The sequence below is a fragment of the Xenopus tropicalis genome, chromosome 1 (genome assembly GCF_000004195.4).
Source record: "Xenopus tropicalis strain Nigerian chromosome 1, UCB_Xtro_10.0, whole genome shotgun sequence".
NCBI classification, from domain to species: domain Eukaryota; kingdom Metazoa; phylum Chordata; class Amphibia; order Anura; family Pipidae; genus Xenopus; species Xenopus tropicalis.
In genome coordinates, this window is record NC_030677.2 from 175,818,271 (window position 1) to 175,842,920 (window position 24,650).

A 24,650-nucleotide genomic window follows, 5' to 3' on the forward strand; every position below is an offset into this window, starting at 1 on the left:
AAACTGAGTGCAGACAGAAAGGTATGTTATTCTTTGGGCTGAATAGAGTCATTTTAGAGATAGAAAAGAAAGGTTTACTTGTGTCTGCCTTTTCATTTCTGCTCCCTAACTAAAATTTGGTGACCCTAGGCATCCCATAGTTTAGGCATTTTAAAAGCACAAGCACTACCAATGACGTGTGATTTCAGTGCAAATTTATGGGGGGTGCTTCCGGACAACATAAAAGGCCCTGTCTGTCCCTGAGTGCAGGTGTACTTGGATTACTTCTATTTACACATTTTTAAACAAGACTTTATACAATAACCAGTGAGTGACCCATATTAGCAAACATTAATGAAGTGCAAAGACTAATAGCCCACTGGATAGGCTGAAGCAGGAATAAGTCTGAAAAAAATCAAAAAACCTTTGAAAAGTCTATAATTCCATTGTAATAACACCCACTGGATGCGTTTCCGTTGCTGTGGAGACTCTGCTATAGTAATAGATCTCCATGAAAATATATAGATCTAAGCAGTCGTAGAAAAAAAGCTTACCCGTTGTACAGGGTTGGTCCAGGTGCTCATGCCCCAGACCCTCATCATAGGGGAGCCATATATGAACAGATTAGCGAGATAGGCAGGCACTCCGGAACTCCATGTGAGTAAATTTAAAGCTATAGCTATAGACGTGAACTTAAAGTTTAAAAACACTTACCCCCATATGTAATAAAAGGCACTAAGTTTGCCCATTAACAATAACCCATAGCAACCAATAAGATGTTTGCTTTTAAACAGGTGACCAGTAAATTCTACCTGCTGATTGGTTGCTATGGGTTACTGCTCGTGGGCAAACTTTGTGCCTTTTATTACATAACCCTTTTTATTTATAACAAACTGCTTCTGCGAGTGCAGTTATACAAGAAAGTGTGTCTTTTCGGTGGGTGGGGATTTGATTTGTCTTCTTCCGAAATTTGTCTTCAGCTCCTCCACGGTTTATAAATCTTTAAATAACACTTGCCACAACCTTTGAAAATGAGTGAAGTAACAACACACAATGTCAGCTAACTTTTGTCTTGTTTGTCTCATTCCATTTCAGAGAAGGGGAGCTCACTCTCAGTAGGCTGATGGTAAATAATTCAGACAAGCTCCTTCGAAAGGAAGGCTCATCACTTTTTCACCACTCTGGAGAAGGCTGGAAAATCAATTCTTCCCTGGCTTTGGAGATAAGGTAACTTGTCTTGAAGTTAAATACACAAAGTGCTTATCTTGTTTTTAATCAACACGTGACTCATCTCATGTGTTTTATGGTGAACTTCCTAATCCCCCTTCCATATCCCCCTCAGTCCGTCACAGGAAAAGCACCATAATCTCCACTTCCTCTCTCAGTTTCTGCTCACTTCCTTTGCAAGACTGACACTTCCTTATCTGTGTGCAATAGATACAGTATAGCGATACTTCTAAAGGAACTTTATCTTACAAAAAACATATTTTGGTTCAGTGGTTTTCAGTTAGAACCCTAGAATGAATCACTTTCTCAGCTGGGCTCTATATTTACATATGGCAGTTTTGTAAGATTTATATTTAAACTTTTGTTTTCCCTCCTCTTATGTTTCTCAGGAGCAGGTCATCAGCTAACTTAACAAACTGTTATTTTAGAGAGTCAACATTGTGGCTTACTGAAGCCCTACTGGGAAGCATCAGGGGTAGAAAACTACAAATTTATTTGTAAACAATTGTAAAAAAACAGCATGTGATTAAAAAAAGTTATTTCTGGTGTATAATCTAAAAAAAAAGACTGTGTTTTGAAGGTAAAACACCATCACTATAACTTTCCCAGTATAATTATAGTATAATGATGACACATTAATAAGGATATACCAAAGGACAAATGCATGTCTGCAAGTGCAGTGAGCAATGCGCAAGTGCCATGTTTTTTACCACAATGCAGTTTGCAAGCATCATTGCAGTCACAAGAGGGACATGCGCTGCTCTGCGTCTACAGCAGTTGCTTCTTATACCACAATATGAATGCACCACATGCACATTTAGTTGCAAATTGGATGCAACTGTGCAAAAAAACTGCTGATGGCATTTCCTTTCATTCGATTCTTTATGCACAAGCCTATCAATGATGGGAACATCTGGTCAGGAGGTAGCGGTAGCTCTAGGGTTCCTTTGCATCAATATGTACAGCAGCACTTGATTCAGAATGGAAGACAGGAAGGATTCAGGGTGCCAACCACAACTATATGGACAACTATATGGAAGTGCAAGAAACACATTTTTACACAAGTAGTTTTACTGTAAGTGCTGAAACATGCAACTGACTTGTAAATTAGCCCCAAAAAAGAGATGTTTCTTTACCTGTAGCCAAAGAGTAAAGTTTTGTGGTTCAGCAGGGAGTTTTGTTAAAAAAGGACTGAAATAGAGATAGTACTTAAAGATTGAAGATGCACCCCTCAGGAAACTACAGTATCTCACCCTTTATTAGGGTGTAGGCTGCGGTCTTTCAGATCAGGGTCTGGTGCGGGTTGAAAGGCGAATTTGTTAGGCCTCCCTCCAGTGATTAGAATTGCTAACCCACCATCTTTTATTTGTTCACTGGATCTTCATTGCTTGCATGAGATCTGTTTTTATGCCATATCTTTGGTTAAGGCAATTTCTACTTTCTCCCCTTATTTTCTTGTTAAACGTTTTCAGAGCAGTAATTTGAGGCAGTGTATTGCCAGTATTGACACCACACACATTGGTGCACTGGAAGTGATGCTGCTGTATACCTCTCTGAAACCATGTGGTACCTGCAATTATGCTGGAATTCTAGAGAAAAAAATACTGCATTGTGAGTAAAAAAATGTGTCCATTTGCATCTGCCAAATGCACTTTGCACAATTATGGTAAATGAGCCCTATAGACTTTAAAAAAAAAAAAAAAAATATATATATATATATATATATACAGGTATCGGACCCCTTATCCGGAAACCCGTTATCCAGAAAGCTCCGAATTACGGAATGCCCGTCTCCCATAGACTCCATTTTAATCAAATAATTCAGAATTTTAAAACTGATTTCCTTTTTCTCTGTAGAAATAAAACAGAACCTTTTAATTGATTCCAACTAAGATATAAATAATCCTTATTGGATGCAAAACAATCCTATTGGGTTTAATTAATGTTTTATTGATTTTTTAGTAGACTTAAGGTACTGAGATCTAAATTACGGAAAGACCCCTTATCCGGAATAATTTTGGTCCCGAGCATTCTGGATAATGGGTCCCATACCTGTATATATATGTAGTGTTAATACAATATTGTTTTATTTTACAATTTATTGTAGCTCTCCGCAATGCAAAGTTAAGTTTTATCGCCTCTTTAATTTGGCTAGTGGCATTGCTTTGACTCCTGATGGACAGCCCTATAGGTAGCAGGCATGCAGAAGAATGAGTGACAGGTAATCAGACCATGACCGACTCCAGCAGAGCAAGATAGAATCAATTTCACAGTGACTTCAGTTTTCCTTTTCTTTATTTTACACATTTTCATAACAAGTTAGTCAGCTCATTTCCCGAGGTTATTTGGCACAGTTTGCTATCTTTCTGATACCTTCAAACATGGACATCTCAGATACCTCCTTATCGCTGACATAGCAGATACATTTCTAGTATCCTTTGCCACTGTAACTAGCCAATAGATTTTTGTTCATTCATAATATTATTTTTAACATTTAGTCCCAAAGAAAGCCCATTACACATCTGTATGTAAATAGCCATACAATATGAGACCTTCTATGGCAGAAGTTTTTTACACTCCCAGATATAGCAAAGCTATCAGACAGCTCTGCATGGAATGAACTGTAGGAACAGAAGCAACTACTGCTGTGTGTTTATATATGTACATCTTATTCTTTAATAAACAAAGTTCATGTTTTTATTTGGAACACAAAGAACAAATATAATGACAGAGTGGTTACCTTTTGTATTGACCTTTGCTAGATCTTTGCATTTTATTCACTTTCCTTGTGCATGCAGATGGGCATGCTGGTAGATACAAACACTAGCAAAAAAGACACCTGCCCCTTTGTAATATTTTTATATATATCTATCACAATATTTAGGCTTACATATCCTCACAAAGACAGTAAATAATTTGATACAAAGAAAAGAGGTCCTTTGCATCCACCTATTATCAATATATTTAAGACAGTGCTGTCCAACTTCTGTCGTACCGAGGGCCGGAATTTTCCTATATGGTGGAGGGCCAATAATGGAAGCCAGTTTTGACCACTCCCTTTTTTAAACCACACCCACTTGTAACAACATAACCATACCCATATTAATGGTGGTAGTACAGCAAAAACCTGCCATACTTTGCCTTCCCTACCCTGCCTGTGTGTGCCATACTCTGCCTGCCTTATGTTGCCTGTGTGTGCCATACTCTACCTGCCCTATCCTGCCTGTGTGCCATACTCTGCCTGCCCTATGCTGCCTGTGTATTCTATACTCTGCCTGCCCTATGCTGCCTGTGTATTCTATACTCTGCCTGCCTGGCAGAATGTGTCTGTATGGCACACACAGGCAGCACAGAGCAGGGAGAGTATGGCACACACAGGCAGCATACAGTGACACAATGCTGGCACTGCTCCTACAGTCTGCACAATAACTATATATTAAAAACTTTAATTGCAGTACCACCTCAGTATATGTTCTTTTTGTAGTGTGCAGGGTTTATTTGTGGGTTTCTGCTGCTCCAACAGAGGTGTGAACAGGTGAACAATGTGGGGCTTACAGTCTGAGGTGTGAATAATGCAGAGGGTGAACAAGTAAGAGGATTAAAAGGTGTGAACACCACAGGGGATTACATTTTTAAACAATACAGGGGGTTACAGCCTGAATCTGAGGTGAGAACCATGCAGGGGGCCAGTTAATCTCAGTACTGATACCATTTAACTTACACAAAGGTAAGCCATCAAAGCTGCCAGACAGGTGGGGGGCCACACAGAGGGGGGTCGCGGCCAGCTGGACAGCCCTGATTTAGGACATCAGCTGTGACAGGTGGGAGCTACACCATGGACCTGGCCACTGCTCCTGTATAAACAATAGAAAAAAGGGGATGTTGTGCTCAACCACTAAATTGTAAACCATTAGGCCGGGGTGGAATGCGACCACAAAATTCACAAAGACAACAGATCCTCTGCACTCACCTATTATCAATATACCGTATATAGTACATTAAGACATTTTGTGCACGAAACTACTAAAAATGCCCTCCCCTTTTAAAAAACAACAACAACAAAAAAAAAAAACAGGGATTGTTTGTCCATATATTGCAGTATATTTAAGGGCCAACTACGTCAAAGTCATTTCTGGTCTGGCCATTCCTAACCTCACTTTTATCGGATCCATTACGAATTCTAATGCTTCAATACATATTTTAAACAGGGGCTGAATTTTACTTGCAGCTTACTTGCTTTGAAGGTTAAAACTCCACTGGGATTACCTGACTGTACCTGGGAAGAGTGGGAGCTGACCACTGTTCCTGTATATACGACAGCAACAAAAAGTGAAAGTTGTTCTCACCCCTACATATTAAACCATTAGTCGGGGGTGCAATGAGACCGTGACCGCAAAATTCATACAAAGACAAGAGGTCCTCTGCACTCACCCATTATCAATATCCTAGGGACATATATTGCAATATACTTCAAGCTGGCCAACTACGTCATCTCTGATCTGGCCAGTCCTATGCTTTCATATGCTTTCATTAATTAAAAATTCTACAGCTTCAAAAGGACTAAGTTTTAGCTGCAAGTTGCATGCTTTTAGGGTTAAAACTCCCAAATGGTTTCCTTATTCTGCACACACAGCATTAAGTGTCCCAGGTCAAGTTAGTTTACTAAATCTACTCTTTTCCTAGAACTTCTCTCTTCCCCAAAACATACTTCTTGTAAAAGTGTATTTCACAGCTTAAAAACATGTCTGTAATGAAGCAGTTATAAGCCCTATGCTTCCTGAAGTGCCAGTCTGTCAGAGTAATATTTTGCCACTTTATTCATTTGTATGGAATTTTTGATGGCATATTTATCAGTGGGTGAAAGAGTTTATATGCTTTTAAAAATTCCATGGAGAGCAGTGGAATTTCATTTTTTTGCAGGCTGTGGCGAGCTCTAGCTGCCCTCTTTGATCATTAATCTGTAATATAGCAGGGGTAGAAACTAAAAGGTCTTCAGGGTGTTGCATTTAATAGACCGTTGATGCTCGATATGTCTCCTAATGTTACTGGACTACAAATACTATCATGCTTTGGCTCTTTATATTTTGGAGGATAGTTCAAGGTGTAGTTTAGCAACATATGGGAACCCTTAGGCTGAGCATCAATTAGAGCTATTTTCACTAGTTATATTTCAGAAGGTTATTTTTCAGTCCCTAACTAGTTGTATTCTAGGGGGTATATTTATCATGCAATGTAAAAAGTAGAGTGAAGTACTACCAGCAATCAATCAGCAATTAGATTTTAACAGTTAGAAAACCAAAGCATCTGATTGGCTGCTATGAGTAACATGATAAGTAATGTTTTACTCCACTTTTTACACAGCATGAAAAATACACCCCCAAATGTTTTCTCTCTGTAGTTACACAAAATGTTTATGGCAACAAAATGCTAGATTGCATTCACAGAATAAAAAGAACAGGCTTGACAAGATGATGGTGGTCATATTTTATTTTCTGCCACCCAAAATGCCCTTGCTTCTGGGCTCTACGTCCCTGAATTCATTGCATGAATTGAGCTTAAACTGATACTAAAACTACTCTTCAAAATAATAACGTACAATAAAAGTTACCCATAGGCCATATTGATCGTTTTTAGCTGATAGGGCTACTCTTGTAAGTAACTGTTACTTGAAGTTCCTAAACCTGACTGTTTTGCCAACCTGACTGTCCCTTCTCAGCCTGTCAGTTATAGCTTCTAATGCTAATAGCCTACCCTAAATATGGCAGCCCCCTCATAAAGGAACATGGGGGATCAGATAGATAATGTAAAAGCATCCAGCAAATACTTTTATGGCAAAATTAAATATAGCATGCAAAGACAACGTTATGATAGATGTGAAAAAAGGTTTAATTTCTGGTGTCAGTATCTCTTTAACCACAAAGCTGATTGAAAACACAAAACAGCCATAAAAATATGGTTCTCTTACAATGAACATCTGAAAACTACATATAGCATAAACTGTAAAACTGAGGGCAACTATCACATTAATATGAAGATGCACCGTACATAAAAAGATAATTAGCTGTAGCTATTGCCACAAATAAAGAGCAAGGAGTAACCCCAGGCTCATTCTGCATTGTGTGCACATCCCGCTGTACATTTAAAATGTATTTATAAGATGCACCCTGAATCCTATATTTATGTATGTTAACAGTCACTGTTTAAAATGTGTTTCTGCAGTACTTTGTGCCAGAGCAGTTTTTAGTGTTAGAAGACCCAGGGTTAGAATAGGCAAGGAATGTGCTTTCATAGCAAGAAGGAAGCTCGGGCAACACCATAGCATGCAGTATGTAACTGTGGAAAGCCTGCAATAAATGTAAGAAGCCTGCGTCTTGCTGTTTATAATACAGCTGCCAACAACTGCACGTAGTAACAAATGGGCAAAAACAAGGAAGTTTATCTTTAACGGGACTGATAAAGGAAATGGTGGCAGATGCACCGTCGCTTAGCAAGACAATGATTAGACGTTTCAGCACAGGAAATGTATATGTGTCTCAACAATTATTTCCATCTGAACTCAAGATTCATATAAAACTTTGTGCTATTTGGAGACAATTAAAAAAGTCACATGACAAACTCAGATATTTCCTTTTTATATTTCCTTTTTCTAATACAGTAACAGTAAACTTGTTGCCAAAAATAAAAGCAATTACAAAGTCAAGGAACTTAAAAATAAACATAGGCCGCACTGCTTATTTTCTATTACTTACTTATATTGCTTAATAAAGAGCACACTTAGGGGCAGGTTTATCAAAATATGAGTTTAGAGCCCAATACATAAAAACTCACCCATGTTTAATTCATTCCTATAGGATTTTTAAATTATCAAATAGTGAGTTCTAACTTTCACCCATTGATAAATAAGCTTCTAAAAATCCCTTAGTAATCCCTTAGGAAAAATCCCTTAGAACATGGGTGAGTTTTTATGTATTATGTCAGTGATCCCCAACTAGTGGCTCAGGGGCAACATGTTGCTCACCAACCCCTTGGATGTTGCTCTCAGTGCCCTCAAACCAGGTAGTTATTTTTGAATTCCTGATTGGTGGCAAGTTTTGGGTGAATAAAACTACCAAATAAAGCCCCTGTAAGCTGATAGTGTGCATAGAGGCTGCCTAATAGCCAATCTGAGCCCTTATTTGGCACCTCCATGAACTTTTATGGTGCTTGTGTTGCTCCCCAAGCCTTTTTACATTCGACTGTGGCTCACGAGTAAGAAAGGTTGGGGGGATCCCTGTATTGGCTCTAAACTCACATTTGAATAAATCTGCCCCATAGAGGCTAGCATAATACTGCATCATCAGACAGTGAATAGACAATTCAGGGTGGCTAGTGCTTAAGATGCCAGGTATATGACCCTATCCTGATTTAGCGCAGGTTTAATATTTAATTATTCAAATCTGACCTCGTAGTGACCGTGCATAATATTTGCATATTTCTAAATTTAAAATAGATTCTTCCAGTTTGTACCAGAAATATGTATGTAAAATTTGTTTCATGATTTTTTTTCCTATTCACAGACATAGCAATATAAATGTACAGCTGGAGTTAGTCCCACAAGTGGGCAACATAGAACAATGTGCAAAAGGTTTTTGTTTTTTTTACCCTGTTAGGCATGCCATACACATTATTATTATTATTATTAACATTTATTTATAAAGCGCCAACATATTCCGCAGCGCTGTACAATAAGTGGGTTACATACATTGGACATACAGAGTAACATATAAAGCAATCAATAACCGATACAAGAGGTGAAGAGGGCCCTGCCCAAAAGAGCTTACAATCTACAAGGAGAAAGGGTTGAGACACATAAAGATTTGCTTATTTGGCGAGGCTGACAAACAAACAGATCTGTGCCCAGTTTGGTCACCTACCTGCTGGGCAAAATTGGGCTAATCAGATTGCTTGGCCCTGACTCCAACAATCAGATCATAACAGAAACACATGCGTGGGAGAGGACCACATCAATGCACTGAAGTGGCTCTAGTCCAATTTAAGGTTTATGGTTGCCACCTTTCCTTTCTTGGGAATCCAGGCAGGGGGCAGGGCCAATGATGGTAGGGATGTGTAGATAAAACCAGGGGTGGGCTGGATGATGTTTCAGGTGGGGGAGGGTCTATGGTATCAGAGGGCTATAACTTTGTGATCCATGATTTGCTAATTGCAGTCATTCAATTCAAACAAAGGATCTGGAACTGTATTTGAATGAATTTAGAAGAGGGGTTCTGCATATCCCAAGCAGGGATGACTAAGTGGACAAAGGGAAGGTGCAACCCTGGAACAGCAGGAAGGAGATACTGTACTGGGCAGAAAATTGTAAATCGTCAAGAACAAGTAATCTGTCCATCTTCAGTAATAAGAATTATCAGCATACAGGGCAGAATATTTGGTCCAGTATGATAAAAAAAACATTAATTACTCACTATACAACCTTTTTATAATATCTCCTAAATGTTCCAATGTAAATATGTAAATACAGAGAAATGTATTACTCATTACAGTATGTTATATCTAAATTTTAAGGCAAAGCATAAAAACAAAAGTATCTTACATTCCAAACACAGGCCGGTAAGGCTGAATTACTAGTTACTTCCATGTTCAACAAAGCAGTTATTTCTAGGCTTGACTGAATTGCACCTTGTGGAACATAAATCAAAGGGGAGCTATTATCTTTCTATGCAGTTTCTGTTGTGAAAAACAAATGGTGAGTGGAAAGGTTCACAGAGTTCACAAAGCAGCAGCAAAGTAAATTAGGGGGCAAATTTAATTTGAGATGCAACATATATTTACTGTGTACTTATGTTCTGGATGCAAGTGTCCTTTACTGTTCATTAACACAGTACTTGTGGCCACGACATTGATACACTATGTTTCTTTAGGTAGATTAAAAATTTAGAGCAAGGTGCGGTAAATACATGGATCTTTGCTACCTTGCACAGCCAATGCTCCCTATCTTGTGTGTCTGAATTATTAAGAACTTAATAAGAGGGAGCAAAAATGCCTTCCTGCTACTCTGAGCCTACCCGTCATGAATACAACCCTACTGAAGGCAGGCAGCACTGTTTTGTTTTTATTGGGGGGGGGGGGGGGGGGTGAGGTCTGTGCCTATTAACGCAAAGCATGATGCAAGATACAATAAACATGGTGGTTTTTTGGACTTTGCTCACTGCCCTGCAAGATACTGTATAAATGATCGCTCTGGTCAATTCTTCAAAGAAATGCAAGGAACTCTCAGGTTTCAATGACTCTATAATCCCACTTGCTTCTCTTCTCTCTATACTGTTAATCAATACAATATCTCTAACTGAAGTAAACTCTGCTTCTTTATTCAGAAAGGATATCCTCCGGTTCTTGGACGCCGAGAGAGACGTATCTGTAGTTAAAAGCAGTTTCAAGCCTGGAGATGTAATTCATTATGTCCTGGACAGACGTCGCACTCTAAACATTTCGCAGAATTTACACAGTCTTTTGCCTGAAGTATCACCCATGAAAAGCCGTCGGTTTAGGACGTGTGCAGTCGTGGGAAATTCTGGAATCCTCCTCAATAGCGGATGTGGCAAAGAGATTGACAGCCATGACTTTGTAATAAGGTAAACTGTCATCTTCTGTTAGAGATTACCACTGCACATGGATCATGTAGGCTTATCAGTCTCATATGCTCAAGCTGATATATCACATTGAAGAACTGAATGGCAATGTGGAGAATCAGAGAGATGTATTTGGCAGTATTGATTGCAACAATGCTGCTGTGAAAGCGTTTCTAAAAGCAATTTAGGTGTTTCTTATTGTATGGCTTCAGAACAGTGGTTCAAAATCTGTGGAGATTTTGTAGATTTTGAAGTTAGTGTTTGCTGGTCTTGAGAAATCAAAATAATGAAAACCAACATCTTCAGTGGATTACTGGGATGGAATATTTTTCCTCATTTAACAGTCTTAAATGTTTTTGTGGTTCTAGCATATAGAAAAGATCCATTCCAATACACAAGCACTACAAAGCTAACATATAAAGGGCCAAAAGCTGCCCACATTACTCAACTTTGTGAGTCACAGTCACATAGGCTGGATCTATTCACTATTACTGAGGCAGTATGTAACTTCCACCAGTTTTCATAATGTTGCACCCACAGCCTGATGCATGTCAGCAGTCATAGCAACCAATCACTGACATCATCTGGTGGGCTGGTCTGACACATGTGATGGGAGAGTTTATAAAGTTTGGTTTGGAAGGTATGGACCTGTCGCAAGAATATCATTTAAAACTGGAACATATTTGGAACTAGGGTCAAATACAACCCTGATTCAACCTATTTTCTTTTGGTGGTAAACACCAAATATTGGTAAGTACCAGCATTCATCTTCATATTCATCTGCACCAGTTTTTTCCAGTTTACGGTGAGCGAGACATCGACACTATGGTAATTCCTAGCCTTAGATTGTTCAGATATATAAGTCCACAAATGAAAAATGGAGGGAATGAGATCCAGTTTGGTGTTTATATGTGGAGCTCTGGATTATCCACTTTTCTTGTAGGTCATGTGGTAGGATTGGCACCAAATGCTGAGTTAAGCAAAGCAAAGGAATTTTTGAAAAATCATAAATTCTTTTGTAAAGTTCAATTGCTTCACTTCAGCTGTAACTCGACAAGTCTTTCTTAAATCATCCTCAGTCCCTTTTCTGGGTAATTTATTTTGGTGGCTCTGATTCACCATACATGTTCTGGTTCATCTCCAAGCCATTTCATTATGAAGTCTGTTTCCCCATTAGGTGGCAGGTCAAAGTTTCAGATTACATCTTGGAATGGGGATCTCCAAGATTTATAGCCCTCTGGGTAATCATCAAATTTCTGTGACAATCTTACAGCAGGCAAAGATTTAGTAAGGTCCAACATGGCTTCATTTGCACTTGGGAGCATTGGTAGTGTGGTACTGTGCTGAAAAAGTGATTGTTGGCCACATTTATTGGTCTTTTTTGTCAAGCTAATATCCAATCCTATAAAATCATAGTTTCCTGGTGAGAAGTTCCCATTGCTAAGTAGTCTGGACACCATGGCGGGCTTATGTTAAATGGCATTATACTGACCAGGGTGCCTTTGAATTTGATCGCCGCCTTGTGGTTGTAGCACTGTTGTATGTGGTGGATTCCACATGACAGGATAAAATTGTAGTTTTCACAGCAATAAATGTGTTTATTAAACCAGTGGGTGGAGTAGCCAATCCAAATAACTGAATAAAGCTGGAGCATAACATCAGTTCAGGGCATTGTGCCCCAATAAATTTCTGGGAGACATCCTTACAAAGTGAATTTTACAAAGTGCAATGTGCAATTGTACAACTCAGCATTTTTTTTCTTAGAATTCCAGTGTAATAGTGGGCACTAGTTACAATTCAGTTACACATGTAAGCGCAGCATTCAGACTGAACTGGTGTATTGTCACTAGGTGTACATTGCAAGGACAGTGAAAAGGTGCATTTACCTTTGTGGTGCTTATTTCTGTGTGTCATTTTAAGACTTGTAAATGAGACCTAAGGCCTCTTTTTAAACTACAGCTTGTGCCAACAATTTTACCAGCATACAAAAATCAATTATTGATGTAATACCTCCTTGAAGTTTTCAGTGCTAGACATTTTTAGGGCCACAAATTAAATGAATAAATAAATGATTGAATGTTGCAATGTCTAGAGGCTAGTAGTAAAATTAAGTAAAATGAACAATTTTACTACCGAACCAAAGTCATCTTCGTACTGCTCTATAATTCCGTAACAATCTTTAGATTTAACAGCTTTTATAGAATCAGATATAAACCAGTGCCATTTGCAAGTTGCTTTGTTTTATGATGTTTTCTTCTCTGATATTTGCCTAAATCGCTGTAAAAATAAATCCGCCTTTGTTAATTCAGAACTTGTTTAAAGAAGTAAGTACAAGACAAGTGACAAGAACAGCAACACAGCCCATATGGTAGCATACAAAGCTTCTATGTAGTACAGGTATAGGACCCGTTATACAGAATACTCGGGACCAAGGGTATTCCGGATAAGGAGTCTTTTGTAATTTGGATCTCCATACCTTAAGTCTACTAAAGAATCAATAAAACATTAATTAAACCCAATAGGCTTGTTTTGTATCCAATAAGGATTATTTATATCTTAGTTGGGATCAACTACAAGGTACTGTTTTATTACTACAGGGAAAAAAGAGATCAGTTTTAAATTTCTGAATTATTTGATTAAAATGGAGTCTATGGGAGACAGGCATTGCGTAATTCGGAGCTTTCTGCATAACAGGTTTCCAGATAAGGGATCCCATACCTGTACAACCCAGTGCCCCTATTGTCCATATTAATATTATTAACGTATGCTTGGATTTACAAAGCAATAACCATTGAATTAAGCATTTCTCTGACATGACCTTTAAAATGGAACTCCACCCAAACCAAACTTTTTGAAAATTAAACATAATATAAAGCAACTTTGCAATATACATTTATTACAAATTTGCAGCCTTTTCATGATTTTTTAATGTAATAATATTTTCTGCTGATCTGGCTGACTACTTTGAGACTCGAAAAAATTGTAACATTAGTCGACTGTCCTCAGCCTTGCCATCAGCCTGCAAACTCCAAATTCCCTGCACACATGATATCAATATGGAATGTAACATTGTAGTGCAATGCATTGTGGGTTATGTAGTTCCCACATGCTTTCTGTAAGCTGCGGAGAAGTTGTTACAATATGTAACATCAATGTTTTAGTCCCTCCTCCCCCACAGGATTTCAAATGATGCAGAAAGAGAAGAACTGTTTTGCAGGTGGATTTTAGCATATAAAAATGGTATTTATTCCTACTTTTTGAAGGAACAGATTACAATTATAGATATAGTAAGGGTTTCTGTGTTGTGTGGGGGTGTTAAACAAATTTTGTTATGGAAGCTGCAGTTCCCTTTCAATTAATTAACAAGGTATGCAATATATATGCATGATGCTACATAAAGTAGTTTTAAAAAGGCTTAAAATGTAATCATGTATAAAATAACATGCAGGCTATGCTATCATAATGTAAAACATAATGTAAGATGTTAACAATGTCTTTATCAAAAAAGAGAAGTGGTAAGATTAGATTTTAATTTGTTAGACAAGCAGGTTTCTTATGCAGAGAAGAGACTGGGACACAAAACATGAACACATTGCTTTTTTTCTTCACAAGGCAACCCACAGCTGAGCATTGTCTTCCTGACTAACGCATGGCCTCTCCCAGACTATGGATCATCACAAGTTTAGCCCCTGTTACTCACAGTTCACCATTAGTACTCAGCGTCTCTATCAGCCAAGCCACACAGCTTGATTCCAAATCATCTTCACTGATATTAATTTTCCAAACATGGCCTTTCTCCAGAGCGACTCTTCTCTGTGACAGGTGCTCTTTCTTTCTCAGTCTCAGGGAAAATGAGTCCTTTCATCAATAGGCATCCTTCTGCAGCCCGTATCACGAACCTTAAAGGGGAACTTCACCCAAACACAACTTGAGATTTTTTAAACAAAATATAATTTCATGCAACTTTTCAATATACTGTACATCATTGAAAAATATGCAGTCTTTTTCATGATTTTTAATGTAATAATATGGTGGAACAGTTACCTAAGCCTGGCCTGATCTGGCTGACTACTTTGAGTTTTAAAAAAAAATGCAATAGAATTCGACTGTCCTGAGCCTGTATCCTCCAAATTCCACAGTTCCCTGTACATGTCATGACATCAATTAGGAAATGAATATCACAGTGGATTATGTAGTTCATGCATGCTGTCTGTAAATTGTGGAGAAATTGTTACAATTTGTAACATCAGTATTTTAGTCCCTCCTCCCCTGCCAGGATTTTAAATGATGCAGAAAGAGAACTGTTTTGCAGCTGGATTTCAGCATGTAAAAATGGTATTTATTTATACTTTTTGAAGGAATTACGAATTAAGAGATTACAGTGATAGGTATATTAGGGGTTTCTGTGTTGTGTGGGGCTCTAACCAATTCTGGTTTAGAAGCCGGAGTTCCCCTTTAAAGGTTCACTTCCCTGTACTTTTGTAGGATGGACAGGTGTGGTTTTTCAAGCACACTGTTACAGTATTTACAGCGTTACAAAAGTAGAGCTTGTTGCACACAATGGTTTATATTGTTGTCTTTACACGCACATTAACCCCATGTAATGTTGTAATGTCAGACTAATGCCAAAAAATAACACCATTATTTTACACCACCTCAGGCCTGGTCCAATCCATAAAAAAACATGACAAAAGTCATTCAGGACACAGAAATTCCCAGAAATTCTGGGAAGGTGTAAAAAGCAGAGGTAAATGGCACATGGCTTTTTCACAGTATGTGAGAATTAATAGTTGGCAGTACATTGCATTTGATAAAACTTTTTATTGTCTTGTGTATATTAAGGTATATATGGTACATTCTGGACTTAACATTTATGGACTTGTACCCCTCAAGTGATCATGTAAGAAAGAAGGAGAAAGGATACAAAGGGGGTTATGTAATAAAAGGCACTATGTTTGCCCATAGTAACCAATCAGCAGAAAGCACTTATTGGTGTCTTGTTTAAAAGCAAATGTCCTATTGGCTGCTATGGGTTACTGCTCCTGGGCAAACTCTATGCCTTTTATTACATCTGTAGGGAAAACGTTTAATAAAGTCCAAGCCTGTGAAAGACTATGCGCCTTTCAGACAAATCCGGTAAGCAGACATTTGGTATAAATTATAATTATGAATATATATGAGATAAGCTTTCTTAATGCAGAGTGGTAATTTGTTTTGGTATATTTAGGAATCCTAGCATCAGTTTTATCTTGCTTGCATTTTAATTAGAGTTAAGGATATCCATTTTGTAACACATTGTAAATTATCAATTAACTTCAGCTCATCAGCTGTATGATTCAATTTGTCTTAACTGTGTTTTTATACTTCATTAACTTGCCTTATTTTTTATTACTGAATTAAATGGCTTGAGACATGGCACATATTTTCTGTACCCTGAGAACAAAAACAAATAGCTTATTCCTTTTTTACTGCAGTTTAAACTACATAACAGATGCATGGCATGGTCACTGCTAGGACGGGATGTACACACAATTCATGGCACGTCCCAACCCACTTGAGGGCATAGCTAGAGAGATATATGTCCTGGTAAAGACACAATCACAGCATACAGGCAGACACCATTTTATGAGCACTGTTGTGAAAAAAACCTTTTTATGTGCTAGAATGGGGCACCTCATGCCCATGCCCAGGAGTTACAGTTATAGGCGGTAAGGAGAGAGGGGGATGTGAGGAGTGCAGTAACATCTAGGAAGCACAGAATAGGAAAGTGAAAGTAATTGCCTGCCCCACCTCTATGCCTACAACATAAAGGCTGGGCAGGCAATACAGTATGTGATTAACAGCTGAGGTATTTAAAATAATTTATATAAGGTATGAATGTTTTAATGAAAAAATAATTTGGGTTTTATATTTAATTTGGAAAGGACTTATAGGGCCTGTTATCCAAAATGCTTGGGACCTGGAGTTACATAGTTACATAGTTTCATAGGTTCAACCCTTCCAAGTAAACCCAGCACACACAATCTATACACTCACATACATAAACTATATATATATATACAAACATTAATACTGACTGTAGATATTAGTATTACAATATCCTTGGATACTATGCTTGTTCAAGAACTGTATAACGGATCTTTTCGTAATTTGGACCTCCATGTTTTAAGTCTGCTAAAAAAAACATTTGAACATTAAATAAACCCAATATTATTGTTTTGCCTCCAATATGGATTAATTATATCTTTGTTGGGATCAAGTTCAAGGTACTGTTTTATTATTACAGAGAAATAATTTTGAATTATTTGCTTAAAATTGAGTCTATGGGTGATGGTCTTCCAGTAATTTAGCACTTTCTGAATAATGGGTTTCCAGACTGTAAAATTTAAAATTCTTTTCAAAAAGCTGAGTAACAATGTTATTTTTTTGCATTTTAGTTATTTATAGGCATAAAAAAGTGTTGCCCCCTTAATCATTCAGTTTCCTTCATATGGCCTAACTAAATTACTGCTGGCAAACATGCCTCATATTAATTTCATTTAATTCTTCCCAGGTGCAACCTAGCTCCCGTGGTTGAGTTTGCTGCCCATGTTGGAACCAAATCTGACTTTATAACGATGAACCCATCGGTTGTACAGAGGGCATTTGGAGGTTTTCGCAATGAAAGTGACAGAGAGAAATTTGTCCATAGACTTTCCATGCTCAATGACAGCGTCCTATGGATCCCTGCTTTCATGGTCAAAGGCGGAGAGAAGCACGTTGAATGGGTTAATGCATTAATCCTCAAAAATCAGCTGAAAGTGAGAACAGCGTATCCATCACTGAGACTGATTCATGCTGTCAGAGGGTAAGTACCTAAAAATCACATATCTGTCTCAGGGGCAACTGATTTTATAAGTAAAATTTGATCTAATAATGATTTGTAGCAGTGTTTCAGACTGGATAAGGCATTTAGCCGGCTTCTATACATTATGCTGTTTGCTCATTTTATGACCTTAGTTCATGTCTGCAGTTAATGTGTTTTATATTGATATATATATATATCGTGAGAAAATGCAGTGGAATTGAAGGTTAATATAATACGGCGCTTCAGTGTTATAACCTTTTATTTTCTACATATGTTTTCCGAAAAGATGGTACAAAAGGGAAACCTTTAGGTTATATTTTATCAAAGACCGACCATTTACACTTGGTAGTTTGTCACAGTGTGAGATATTAAAGAGCAGAGCGATAAAACATTATGACAGCTGGAAATAAAATGGAAGCTCTTTGAGAAACCACAATTTTCCTGATCAGAGTGCTCTGTGACACCTTGTTTCCGCCGTCTGAAGTCTTCATGCACAAAGCTCTCTTCTTTTCATGGTCTTTGAAAATATTTCCATGGTATATTAACAGTTAATTCAGAATAATTAGTGCTAACAAATGGCATGAAAGCAATAAGTTCCACAAGATAAAAAATGAAGCCTTCATGCGCTACCTGTGGGAAATGCGATATTTAATAGCATCTAAGCTTATCTATGCAGCTATTGCTTGTGTAAGCCTATAGATAAATGCGGGTGCTGTGTGCTCAAGAACTCTATGCTTACCATACAAATACATAAATATGTGACACTTCATCTCTGGGATAGGCCCTTGCCGAGTTGCTAAACTATAACTCTCAGTTGAACAACTCATTTGGGCACCAGCAGTTCTTAAAACAAGCGATAACAGAAATGTAGAACAATCTGTACACTTGAGTGCTTACAGGATTACTAATCCTTCTACTTTCCTTGTTGGAGCATCAGGCTGCCCACTAGCTACCCAGATCCTGACTTAACTCTCACTCCTAGAGTGAGCTCTTACAGAGATATCCTCACACTAACTTCATCTACTGAGCCTACCTTTACCCAGGCTCTGTATACCATCCACCTCCTCCAACAGGTGGAATCCAAACAGGCTACACGTTTGTTTCACCTTTTAAACAATTACATCTTATGGGCAGTTACTGAACTGTCAGGAAAGTACTTTAACCCAGGATAGGGAAACATTTCACACAGGTTATCCATAAACAGTTCCAAATCCTTCTCAGTTAAGGACTGGGCATCAAACTAGAGAATGAGGCTCAGTGTTGATAAATGCTAGGTTATGCACTTTGATTGAGTAATACACGTATTGGGAGTCCCAATACGTGTATAACTCAATCAAAGTGCATAACCTAGCATTTATCAACACTGAGCCTCATTCTCTAGTTTGATGCCCAGTTTTCCAATTTAGAAAAATTGCTCTGCAAAGTGGCAGCATCCTGCATGGAACTGATCTGTATCATCAAAAACAGAGGCAGTATTTACAATGCCCACCTCAAGGTCAATTTTAAACAAATTAAAAGCAAAGGACCAAGGACAGAGCCAGGCAGTACTCTACTAACAACACTGACCCAATTAGAAAATGTTCCATTTACCACCACTCTTTGTAATCTATCCTTCAGCCAGTTCTCTGTCCAAGTACAAATATTATGTTCAGCCAAGAATTCTTAATTTAATCAGTAAATTCAGTTTACTATTAACCTTCACCTGTCTGCTCTTCCCCAGCAAGTGTTGGTTCCTGCATAATTCTATTCAACTGCAGACTGGTAGGTTAGTAGTAATTTACATTTTGTGTCTTCCCTGCTGTTGAAGCACTATTTCTCTTCCGTGGAGTTTCTTAGTCTAATTTGTCTAAATCTGCTGTAGCATTTTCAGCTTTATTTGCTGTTGCTCTGTGTTCAAAGAGAGCTGTTTACTATAAGGTTTAAGAGAGCCATACACCATTGCTACTTGCTAGTTTCGCTTTGTCAAAAAATTTACAACATTTCGGAATGTTTCGGTGAAAAATGTGTGAAACACACCTTTTTTTATGCAACTGCAGCTTTTTTTGACGTGAATGTGAATTTTCCACAGCGAACTTTTGCACCTGTTTCGCGAAAAAATTATCTGATGATGGAATGCAGAATTTCGCTACGAATCCATGGCTGGCGAAAAAATTTGCCAATACTACTTGCCTACTGGTTTATCATCATCTAGCTACCTGCCTCTGTCTGTTTGTCTATATCTGTTTATCTGGTGTAATTATCTTACAGCAGACCCCATTACCATTGGAGGGTCTGGGGTAGAGGGGGCCCAGATGGCTGACAGGCCTGCTGTATACTTCAAGGTCCCTGCTGACACTTGCCAGTAGGTAAGTGAGCACTGGGCACTGGTAGGGGTAGGAGGTGAGGCTGGGGGCTTAATCCACTCCCGTCCATCCGTGTAGGGGCCTGAAAGATTGTTTCACAAGTGGGCCAGATCCTCACACATATGCATTTACTGCTATCATCATATTAACTGCTATGGAATGTCTGCCTGAAATTAGTTGCCTCATATATTCCCATAGCAATAATGACATATAGTGAGATAGAGTAGGAGTCAATATAGTTTTGGGGTTAGTATTGTGCCTTTTGTTTATATCATTTGCAGACGTGACCTTTGATATTGTCTACAGGTCACAAAACTGGATCTTCCCCTGCTGCTAGTGATTTCATATTAAGCAAACGCAAAGAACACAGACTAGTGCTGGACTCGCTGATGCTCCCATGCCTGCTGTTCATAGATTTGTATCTGGCTTTTGAGAAGGAAACATTAGGGGCCATGTTGCTGTCGCTGGAAGGCTAGAAGCAGAGCCAGAAGGCTGTTTAATAGTAATATCTTTTAATATTTATGTAGTGCACGACAAGCCTTGAATGTAACTGACAGATTGTTTTTCCTTTCCTTTCAAACTAATGCTTTGAAGTGGTTGCCTTAATCACAACAATTATTTTTTTTTACATATGGTAAAATAATAGAAACTGCCAACTGTCTAATTAATCAATAGCTCTAATTCTCCTGCTCATAATTGTAGGAATTGAAAGAAGTGTTTCTGTGGCCATTTACTGTTTTACTACTTTGCTTCTCTGCAGTAGCGGCATCAGATGGTGATTGCTCGTGACATAGCTTCACAATACATTAGCATGCTAATACGCCTTGCATAGAGCAAGCCTCCATCTCGGTGTCACAGGAGAGACGGCACCACTTTAAAGAAATACTGACATCAGTAAATGAAAAATCTTTGTTCCTCTTCAGACAGAAGCAGATCAAGGGATTAAGCTGACACTGGGGGCCCCTAAACAGCACTTCACCAAACAACTACAATCAGAGCCGCAAAGCGACTTCTGTGGATGAACTATCCATCCCTGCACTTGCTTGTTAAGCAACATCCCCATTAGGAACACGCCTAAATTTACTAAGGACTAAAATTTCAGAAGCTTGAACTGTAGGATCTGATTGCCTTTGAAGTTATTGTAACCCCCCCCCCACATCTTTTAATATATTGCGACACATAAAATAAATTTTCTATTCAGTAATAGATAAATACATTGCTGATGATGGGAACTTGATTTAAAAACTGATGGTAAAGTAACATAATATGCTATCACGGAAAAGTTTTTAATGAAATGGCTCATTTATGAAGCATTTACTCTTCCTAAAATGATATTTTTTATCATATAGTGCTCACCAAACAAAAGATGACGAATTCCATTATTTTCTATAGGATGTCACCAAGGACACCACAGGGTTTTAATAACCAGCACACTGCAATGAAATGCTAAATTATCATGTACATAAACCTGCATTATCATTGCATAAAACAGCCCAAGCTTAGTCATAAGGGCAGGTTTACTAATCCACGAATCCGAATCCCGAAAGGGAAAAAATCGTATTGGAAACGAAAATTTTGCAACTTTTTCGTCGCCTTTGTGATTTTTCGTATTTGTCGCGACTTTTTCTTATTTGTCGTGACTTTTTCGTTGCCGTCAAGACTTTATCGTATTTTGTGCAACTTTTTTGTCGCCGTCGCAATTTTCTCGTATTGAGCGATATTAAATGGCGGAAATACCAATCTGATTTTTCTGCGATGAAAAAGTCGCAGAATATATACGAAAAAGTCGCGACGGCGGCGAAAAAATAGCGGGACATACGAAAAAGTCGCGCCGACGACGAAAAAGTCGCACAAAAAAACCGATCCTTGCAAAAAAACACATTTGGACGCCTTCAGACTGTTCGTGGATTAGTAAATCTGCCCCATAGTGTGGCCACAGTCATAAATGTGCATTAGTTTTTATTTTCATCAACAATATTCTATTTATGGACATGGAGATAACTTACTGACACTGCTGCAGTCAAATTTAGGTGAATGGGTTTCGGTTTAAAAAAAAAGCAGTGATTACAAAGTTTAACATCTTTAACCAGTTTTGGGTGCACTTATTTTATAGTGTATATCAATAAAGCTGTCTGTGAGCAAATAATAAGTACCCCCAGAATGTTATCTTGCCATTAAGTGAGCTCAGATTACCCAGTGAACTCTATGGCAGCTGTAGGCCATTCTCTCTGCTAAGACCTCTCTTTTTCAGAAACACACAATTGGACAAACCCAAAATAGGGTGCAGAGGTTAAATGAAAACAAGTAAATTCAAAGGAACTATTTAAGCAAAAGGATATATAAAAGCAAAAGGAAAAAGTTATTCTCTTGTTTGATCAAGTTGAAGTTAAAGTCTATGTACTGATATACAAATCTCCTTTTCACTTTATTGAATATTACAGGGGTGGTTTTCTCACTGGGCCGATCCTGTGCCTGCCAGTGCTTACACATACAGTACAGGCAGTAGATCAACTTTGCCTCCCTGTACACCAGTGGAGATAAAGACATGTGTGCCATAAGTCTTAGCATACTTTGTCGCTTTTGCAAAGATCAAATAGATAGATGCAAAAGCAGCTTTTGTGTATATTGCCAGAATTTTCTAATCTATACGAAATGAAAAGTTCTTGCCAAATCCTATAAATATAAGTTCTGATTTGTGGTTACATTAACCTAAACGTGTGCCTCATGTTTCCTTCTGGTAAAAGTACTTATATATATATATATATATATATATATATTTTATGTATGTTAGTATATAGATAGGCCTGTATGGGTCTATATATATATATGTTTTCAGTTTTCTATTGATTTATCTCTGGTATTCTGTCTCTGGCGACGTTTGATGACGTCATCTCTACTTTTTCCCGACACTTTGTGCTTTTTAGACACTGTGTTTGTTGTATTCACCACTTTGAAAAAGGCTAGAGTGCTAGCCGAAACGTTAGTCTCCTCTTAAATAAAATAATTTGTTTGTATAAGTCCTGTGAGTGCTGACCCTCTCTCAAGCACCTTCAACATTATTTGGACCTGCACCCAGGCAACAGCAACTTATCTATACGTGAGTGCCGGCATTTACTTGGAAGTTTATATATATATATATATATATATATATATATATGTGTGTACTGGGGTTCATTTGCAGGGGCTGAAATTTGATAGACTTTGGTCTTTTTTCAACCCAACTAACTATGTAACAAATGTTGCAGAATAGATCAAAGAGTGACCCAAAAAAGGAAGTGGTAATTTACAAACACAGCAGGTGGGGTTAAAAAAATGGTGATTATCTTCCCTAATTGCACTTTGCACATTGCACTTGTGATCATAAATGAGCTTTATACATTTTCCAGTGTGGGCAGTTAGGTCTTCAAGGAGACCAAAAGGCTGCTTTTACAATATGTTAAGATGAGCTCCATTTGGAATGTTCTGTAATTTACTGTATCTTTATTTTTTCACTCATTGAGTTTCCCTATTTCCCTAGCAGAGTTACACTAGCATAATCTTCTATAGATTAGTGGGCTCATCATATTTCTTAAATGTGTTTCCATCACAAGTAAGTAGGGCATAGTTCAAGGTTTTAATTACCTTTCATTAAATAAAGTGGTTTGCTTTGGATGGTGGAATGCATTTTCAGCCTGGCAGTACATCCAAAAGTGTAATGAATTGGGTCACGGAGATATTTTAGCAAAGCCCAGCAGAATACATTTTCTAATTAACATTCTTATTTAAAGAGGAATGGTTGGTTTGGGTATTTTTGCACTGAAAAAATGCACTGCAACTGAAACAGACTTATTTCACTCAGTTTAATAACTTAAGAGCGTGACAATTGTAGGGTTAAGAGGTGGCAATTCAGAACTAAAGCCCACACTGTGTGTGTATGTTGTTTGTGTGTGTGCATGCTGCTTGTGTGTGTGCGTGTGTGTTGTTTGTGTGTGTGCGTGTGCATGCTGCTTGTGTGTGTGTGTTGTTTGTGTGTGTGCTGTTTGTGTGTGTGTGCCTGTCTGTAATGCTGGAGAATAGAAAGTAGAATACCACATGTGGTCATGGTTATGAACAAGAGATTTACTAGCATATCTCATATACTGTAGCTTCAAAGAGTTCTGCAAAGCCTTCATATGCAACACATCAACAAGTAAAAAAAAAGTGCAAAAACAAAACATGTAGATGTTCCACTCATATAGCAAACATGTAAAACAACTTATCACAACAATAGATCTATTTAGTTAAGATGTACAGACACCTGTATGGTTAAATCAAAGCTTAAATCACTTACCTGATACCCCTTCCCTGGCCCTGGGTACTTCTCAGCAAGGACCACAAAGCAAATGTCTTTCTGTTTTTTCCTTTTTATGTGGGTGTGCATGCACATCAGAGTGAAAAGCAGAAATTTAAGCACAAAGTCGTCTTTTTCACTTTACTGCATGCACGCCGGCCAGGTGGCATTGAAGAATCAGAAGAAGAAGATCACACCATGGTGCTTGCTCAGAAGTACCTTGGGCCCATTCAGTTTTATTCTAACAGGAGCCCCAGCCCGGGCCAAATCACTGCCAAATGTTAGCCACCCCCAGTGATTTAACCTTTCCTTCTGTTTTA

General features: G+C 38.1%; 1 protein-coding gene across 1 annotated transcript in view; it reads left to right on the forward strand.

Moving 5' to 3' along the window:
* Positions 1-24,650, forward strand: part of st8sia4 (ST8 alpha-N-acetyl-neuraminide alpha-2,8-sialyltransferase 4) — a 58,066-nt gene that overhangs the window by 9,566 nt on the left and 23,850 nt on the right. Inside the window, exons 2-4 of the mRNA NM_001097278.1 lie at positions 1,075-1,206; positions 10,578-10,835; positions 17,386-17,679. Coding sequence (NP_001090747.1) covers positions 1,075-1,206; positions 10,578-10,835; positions 17,386-17,679 — 684 coding nt within the window. The remainder of the gene's footprint in view (positions 1-1,074; positions 1,207-10,577; positions 10,836-17,385; positions 17,680-24,650) is intronic.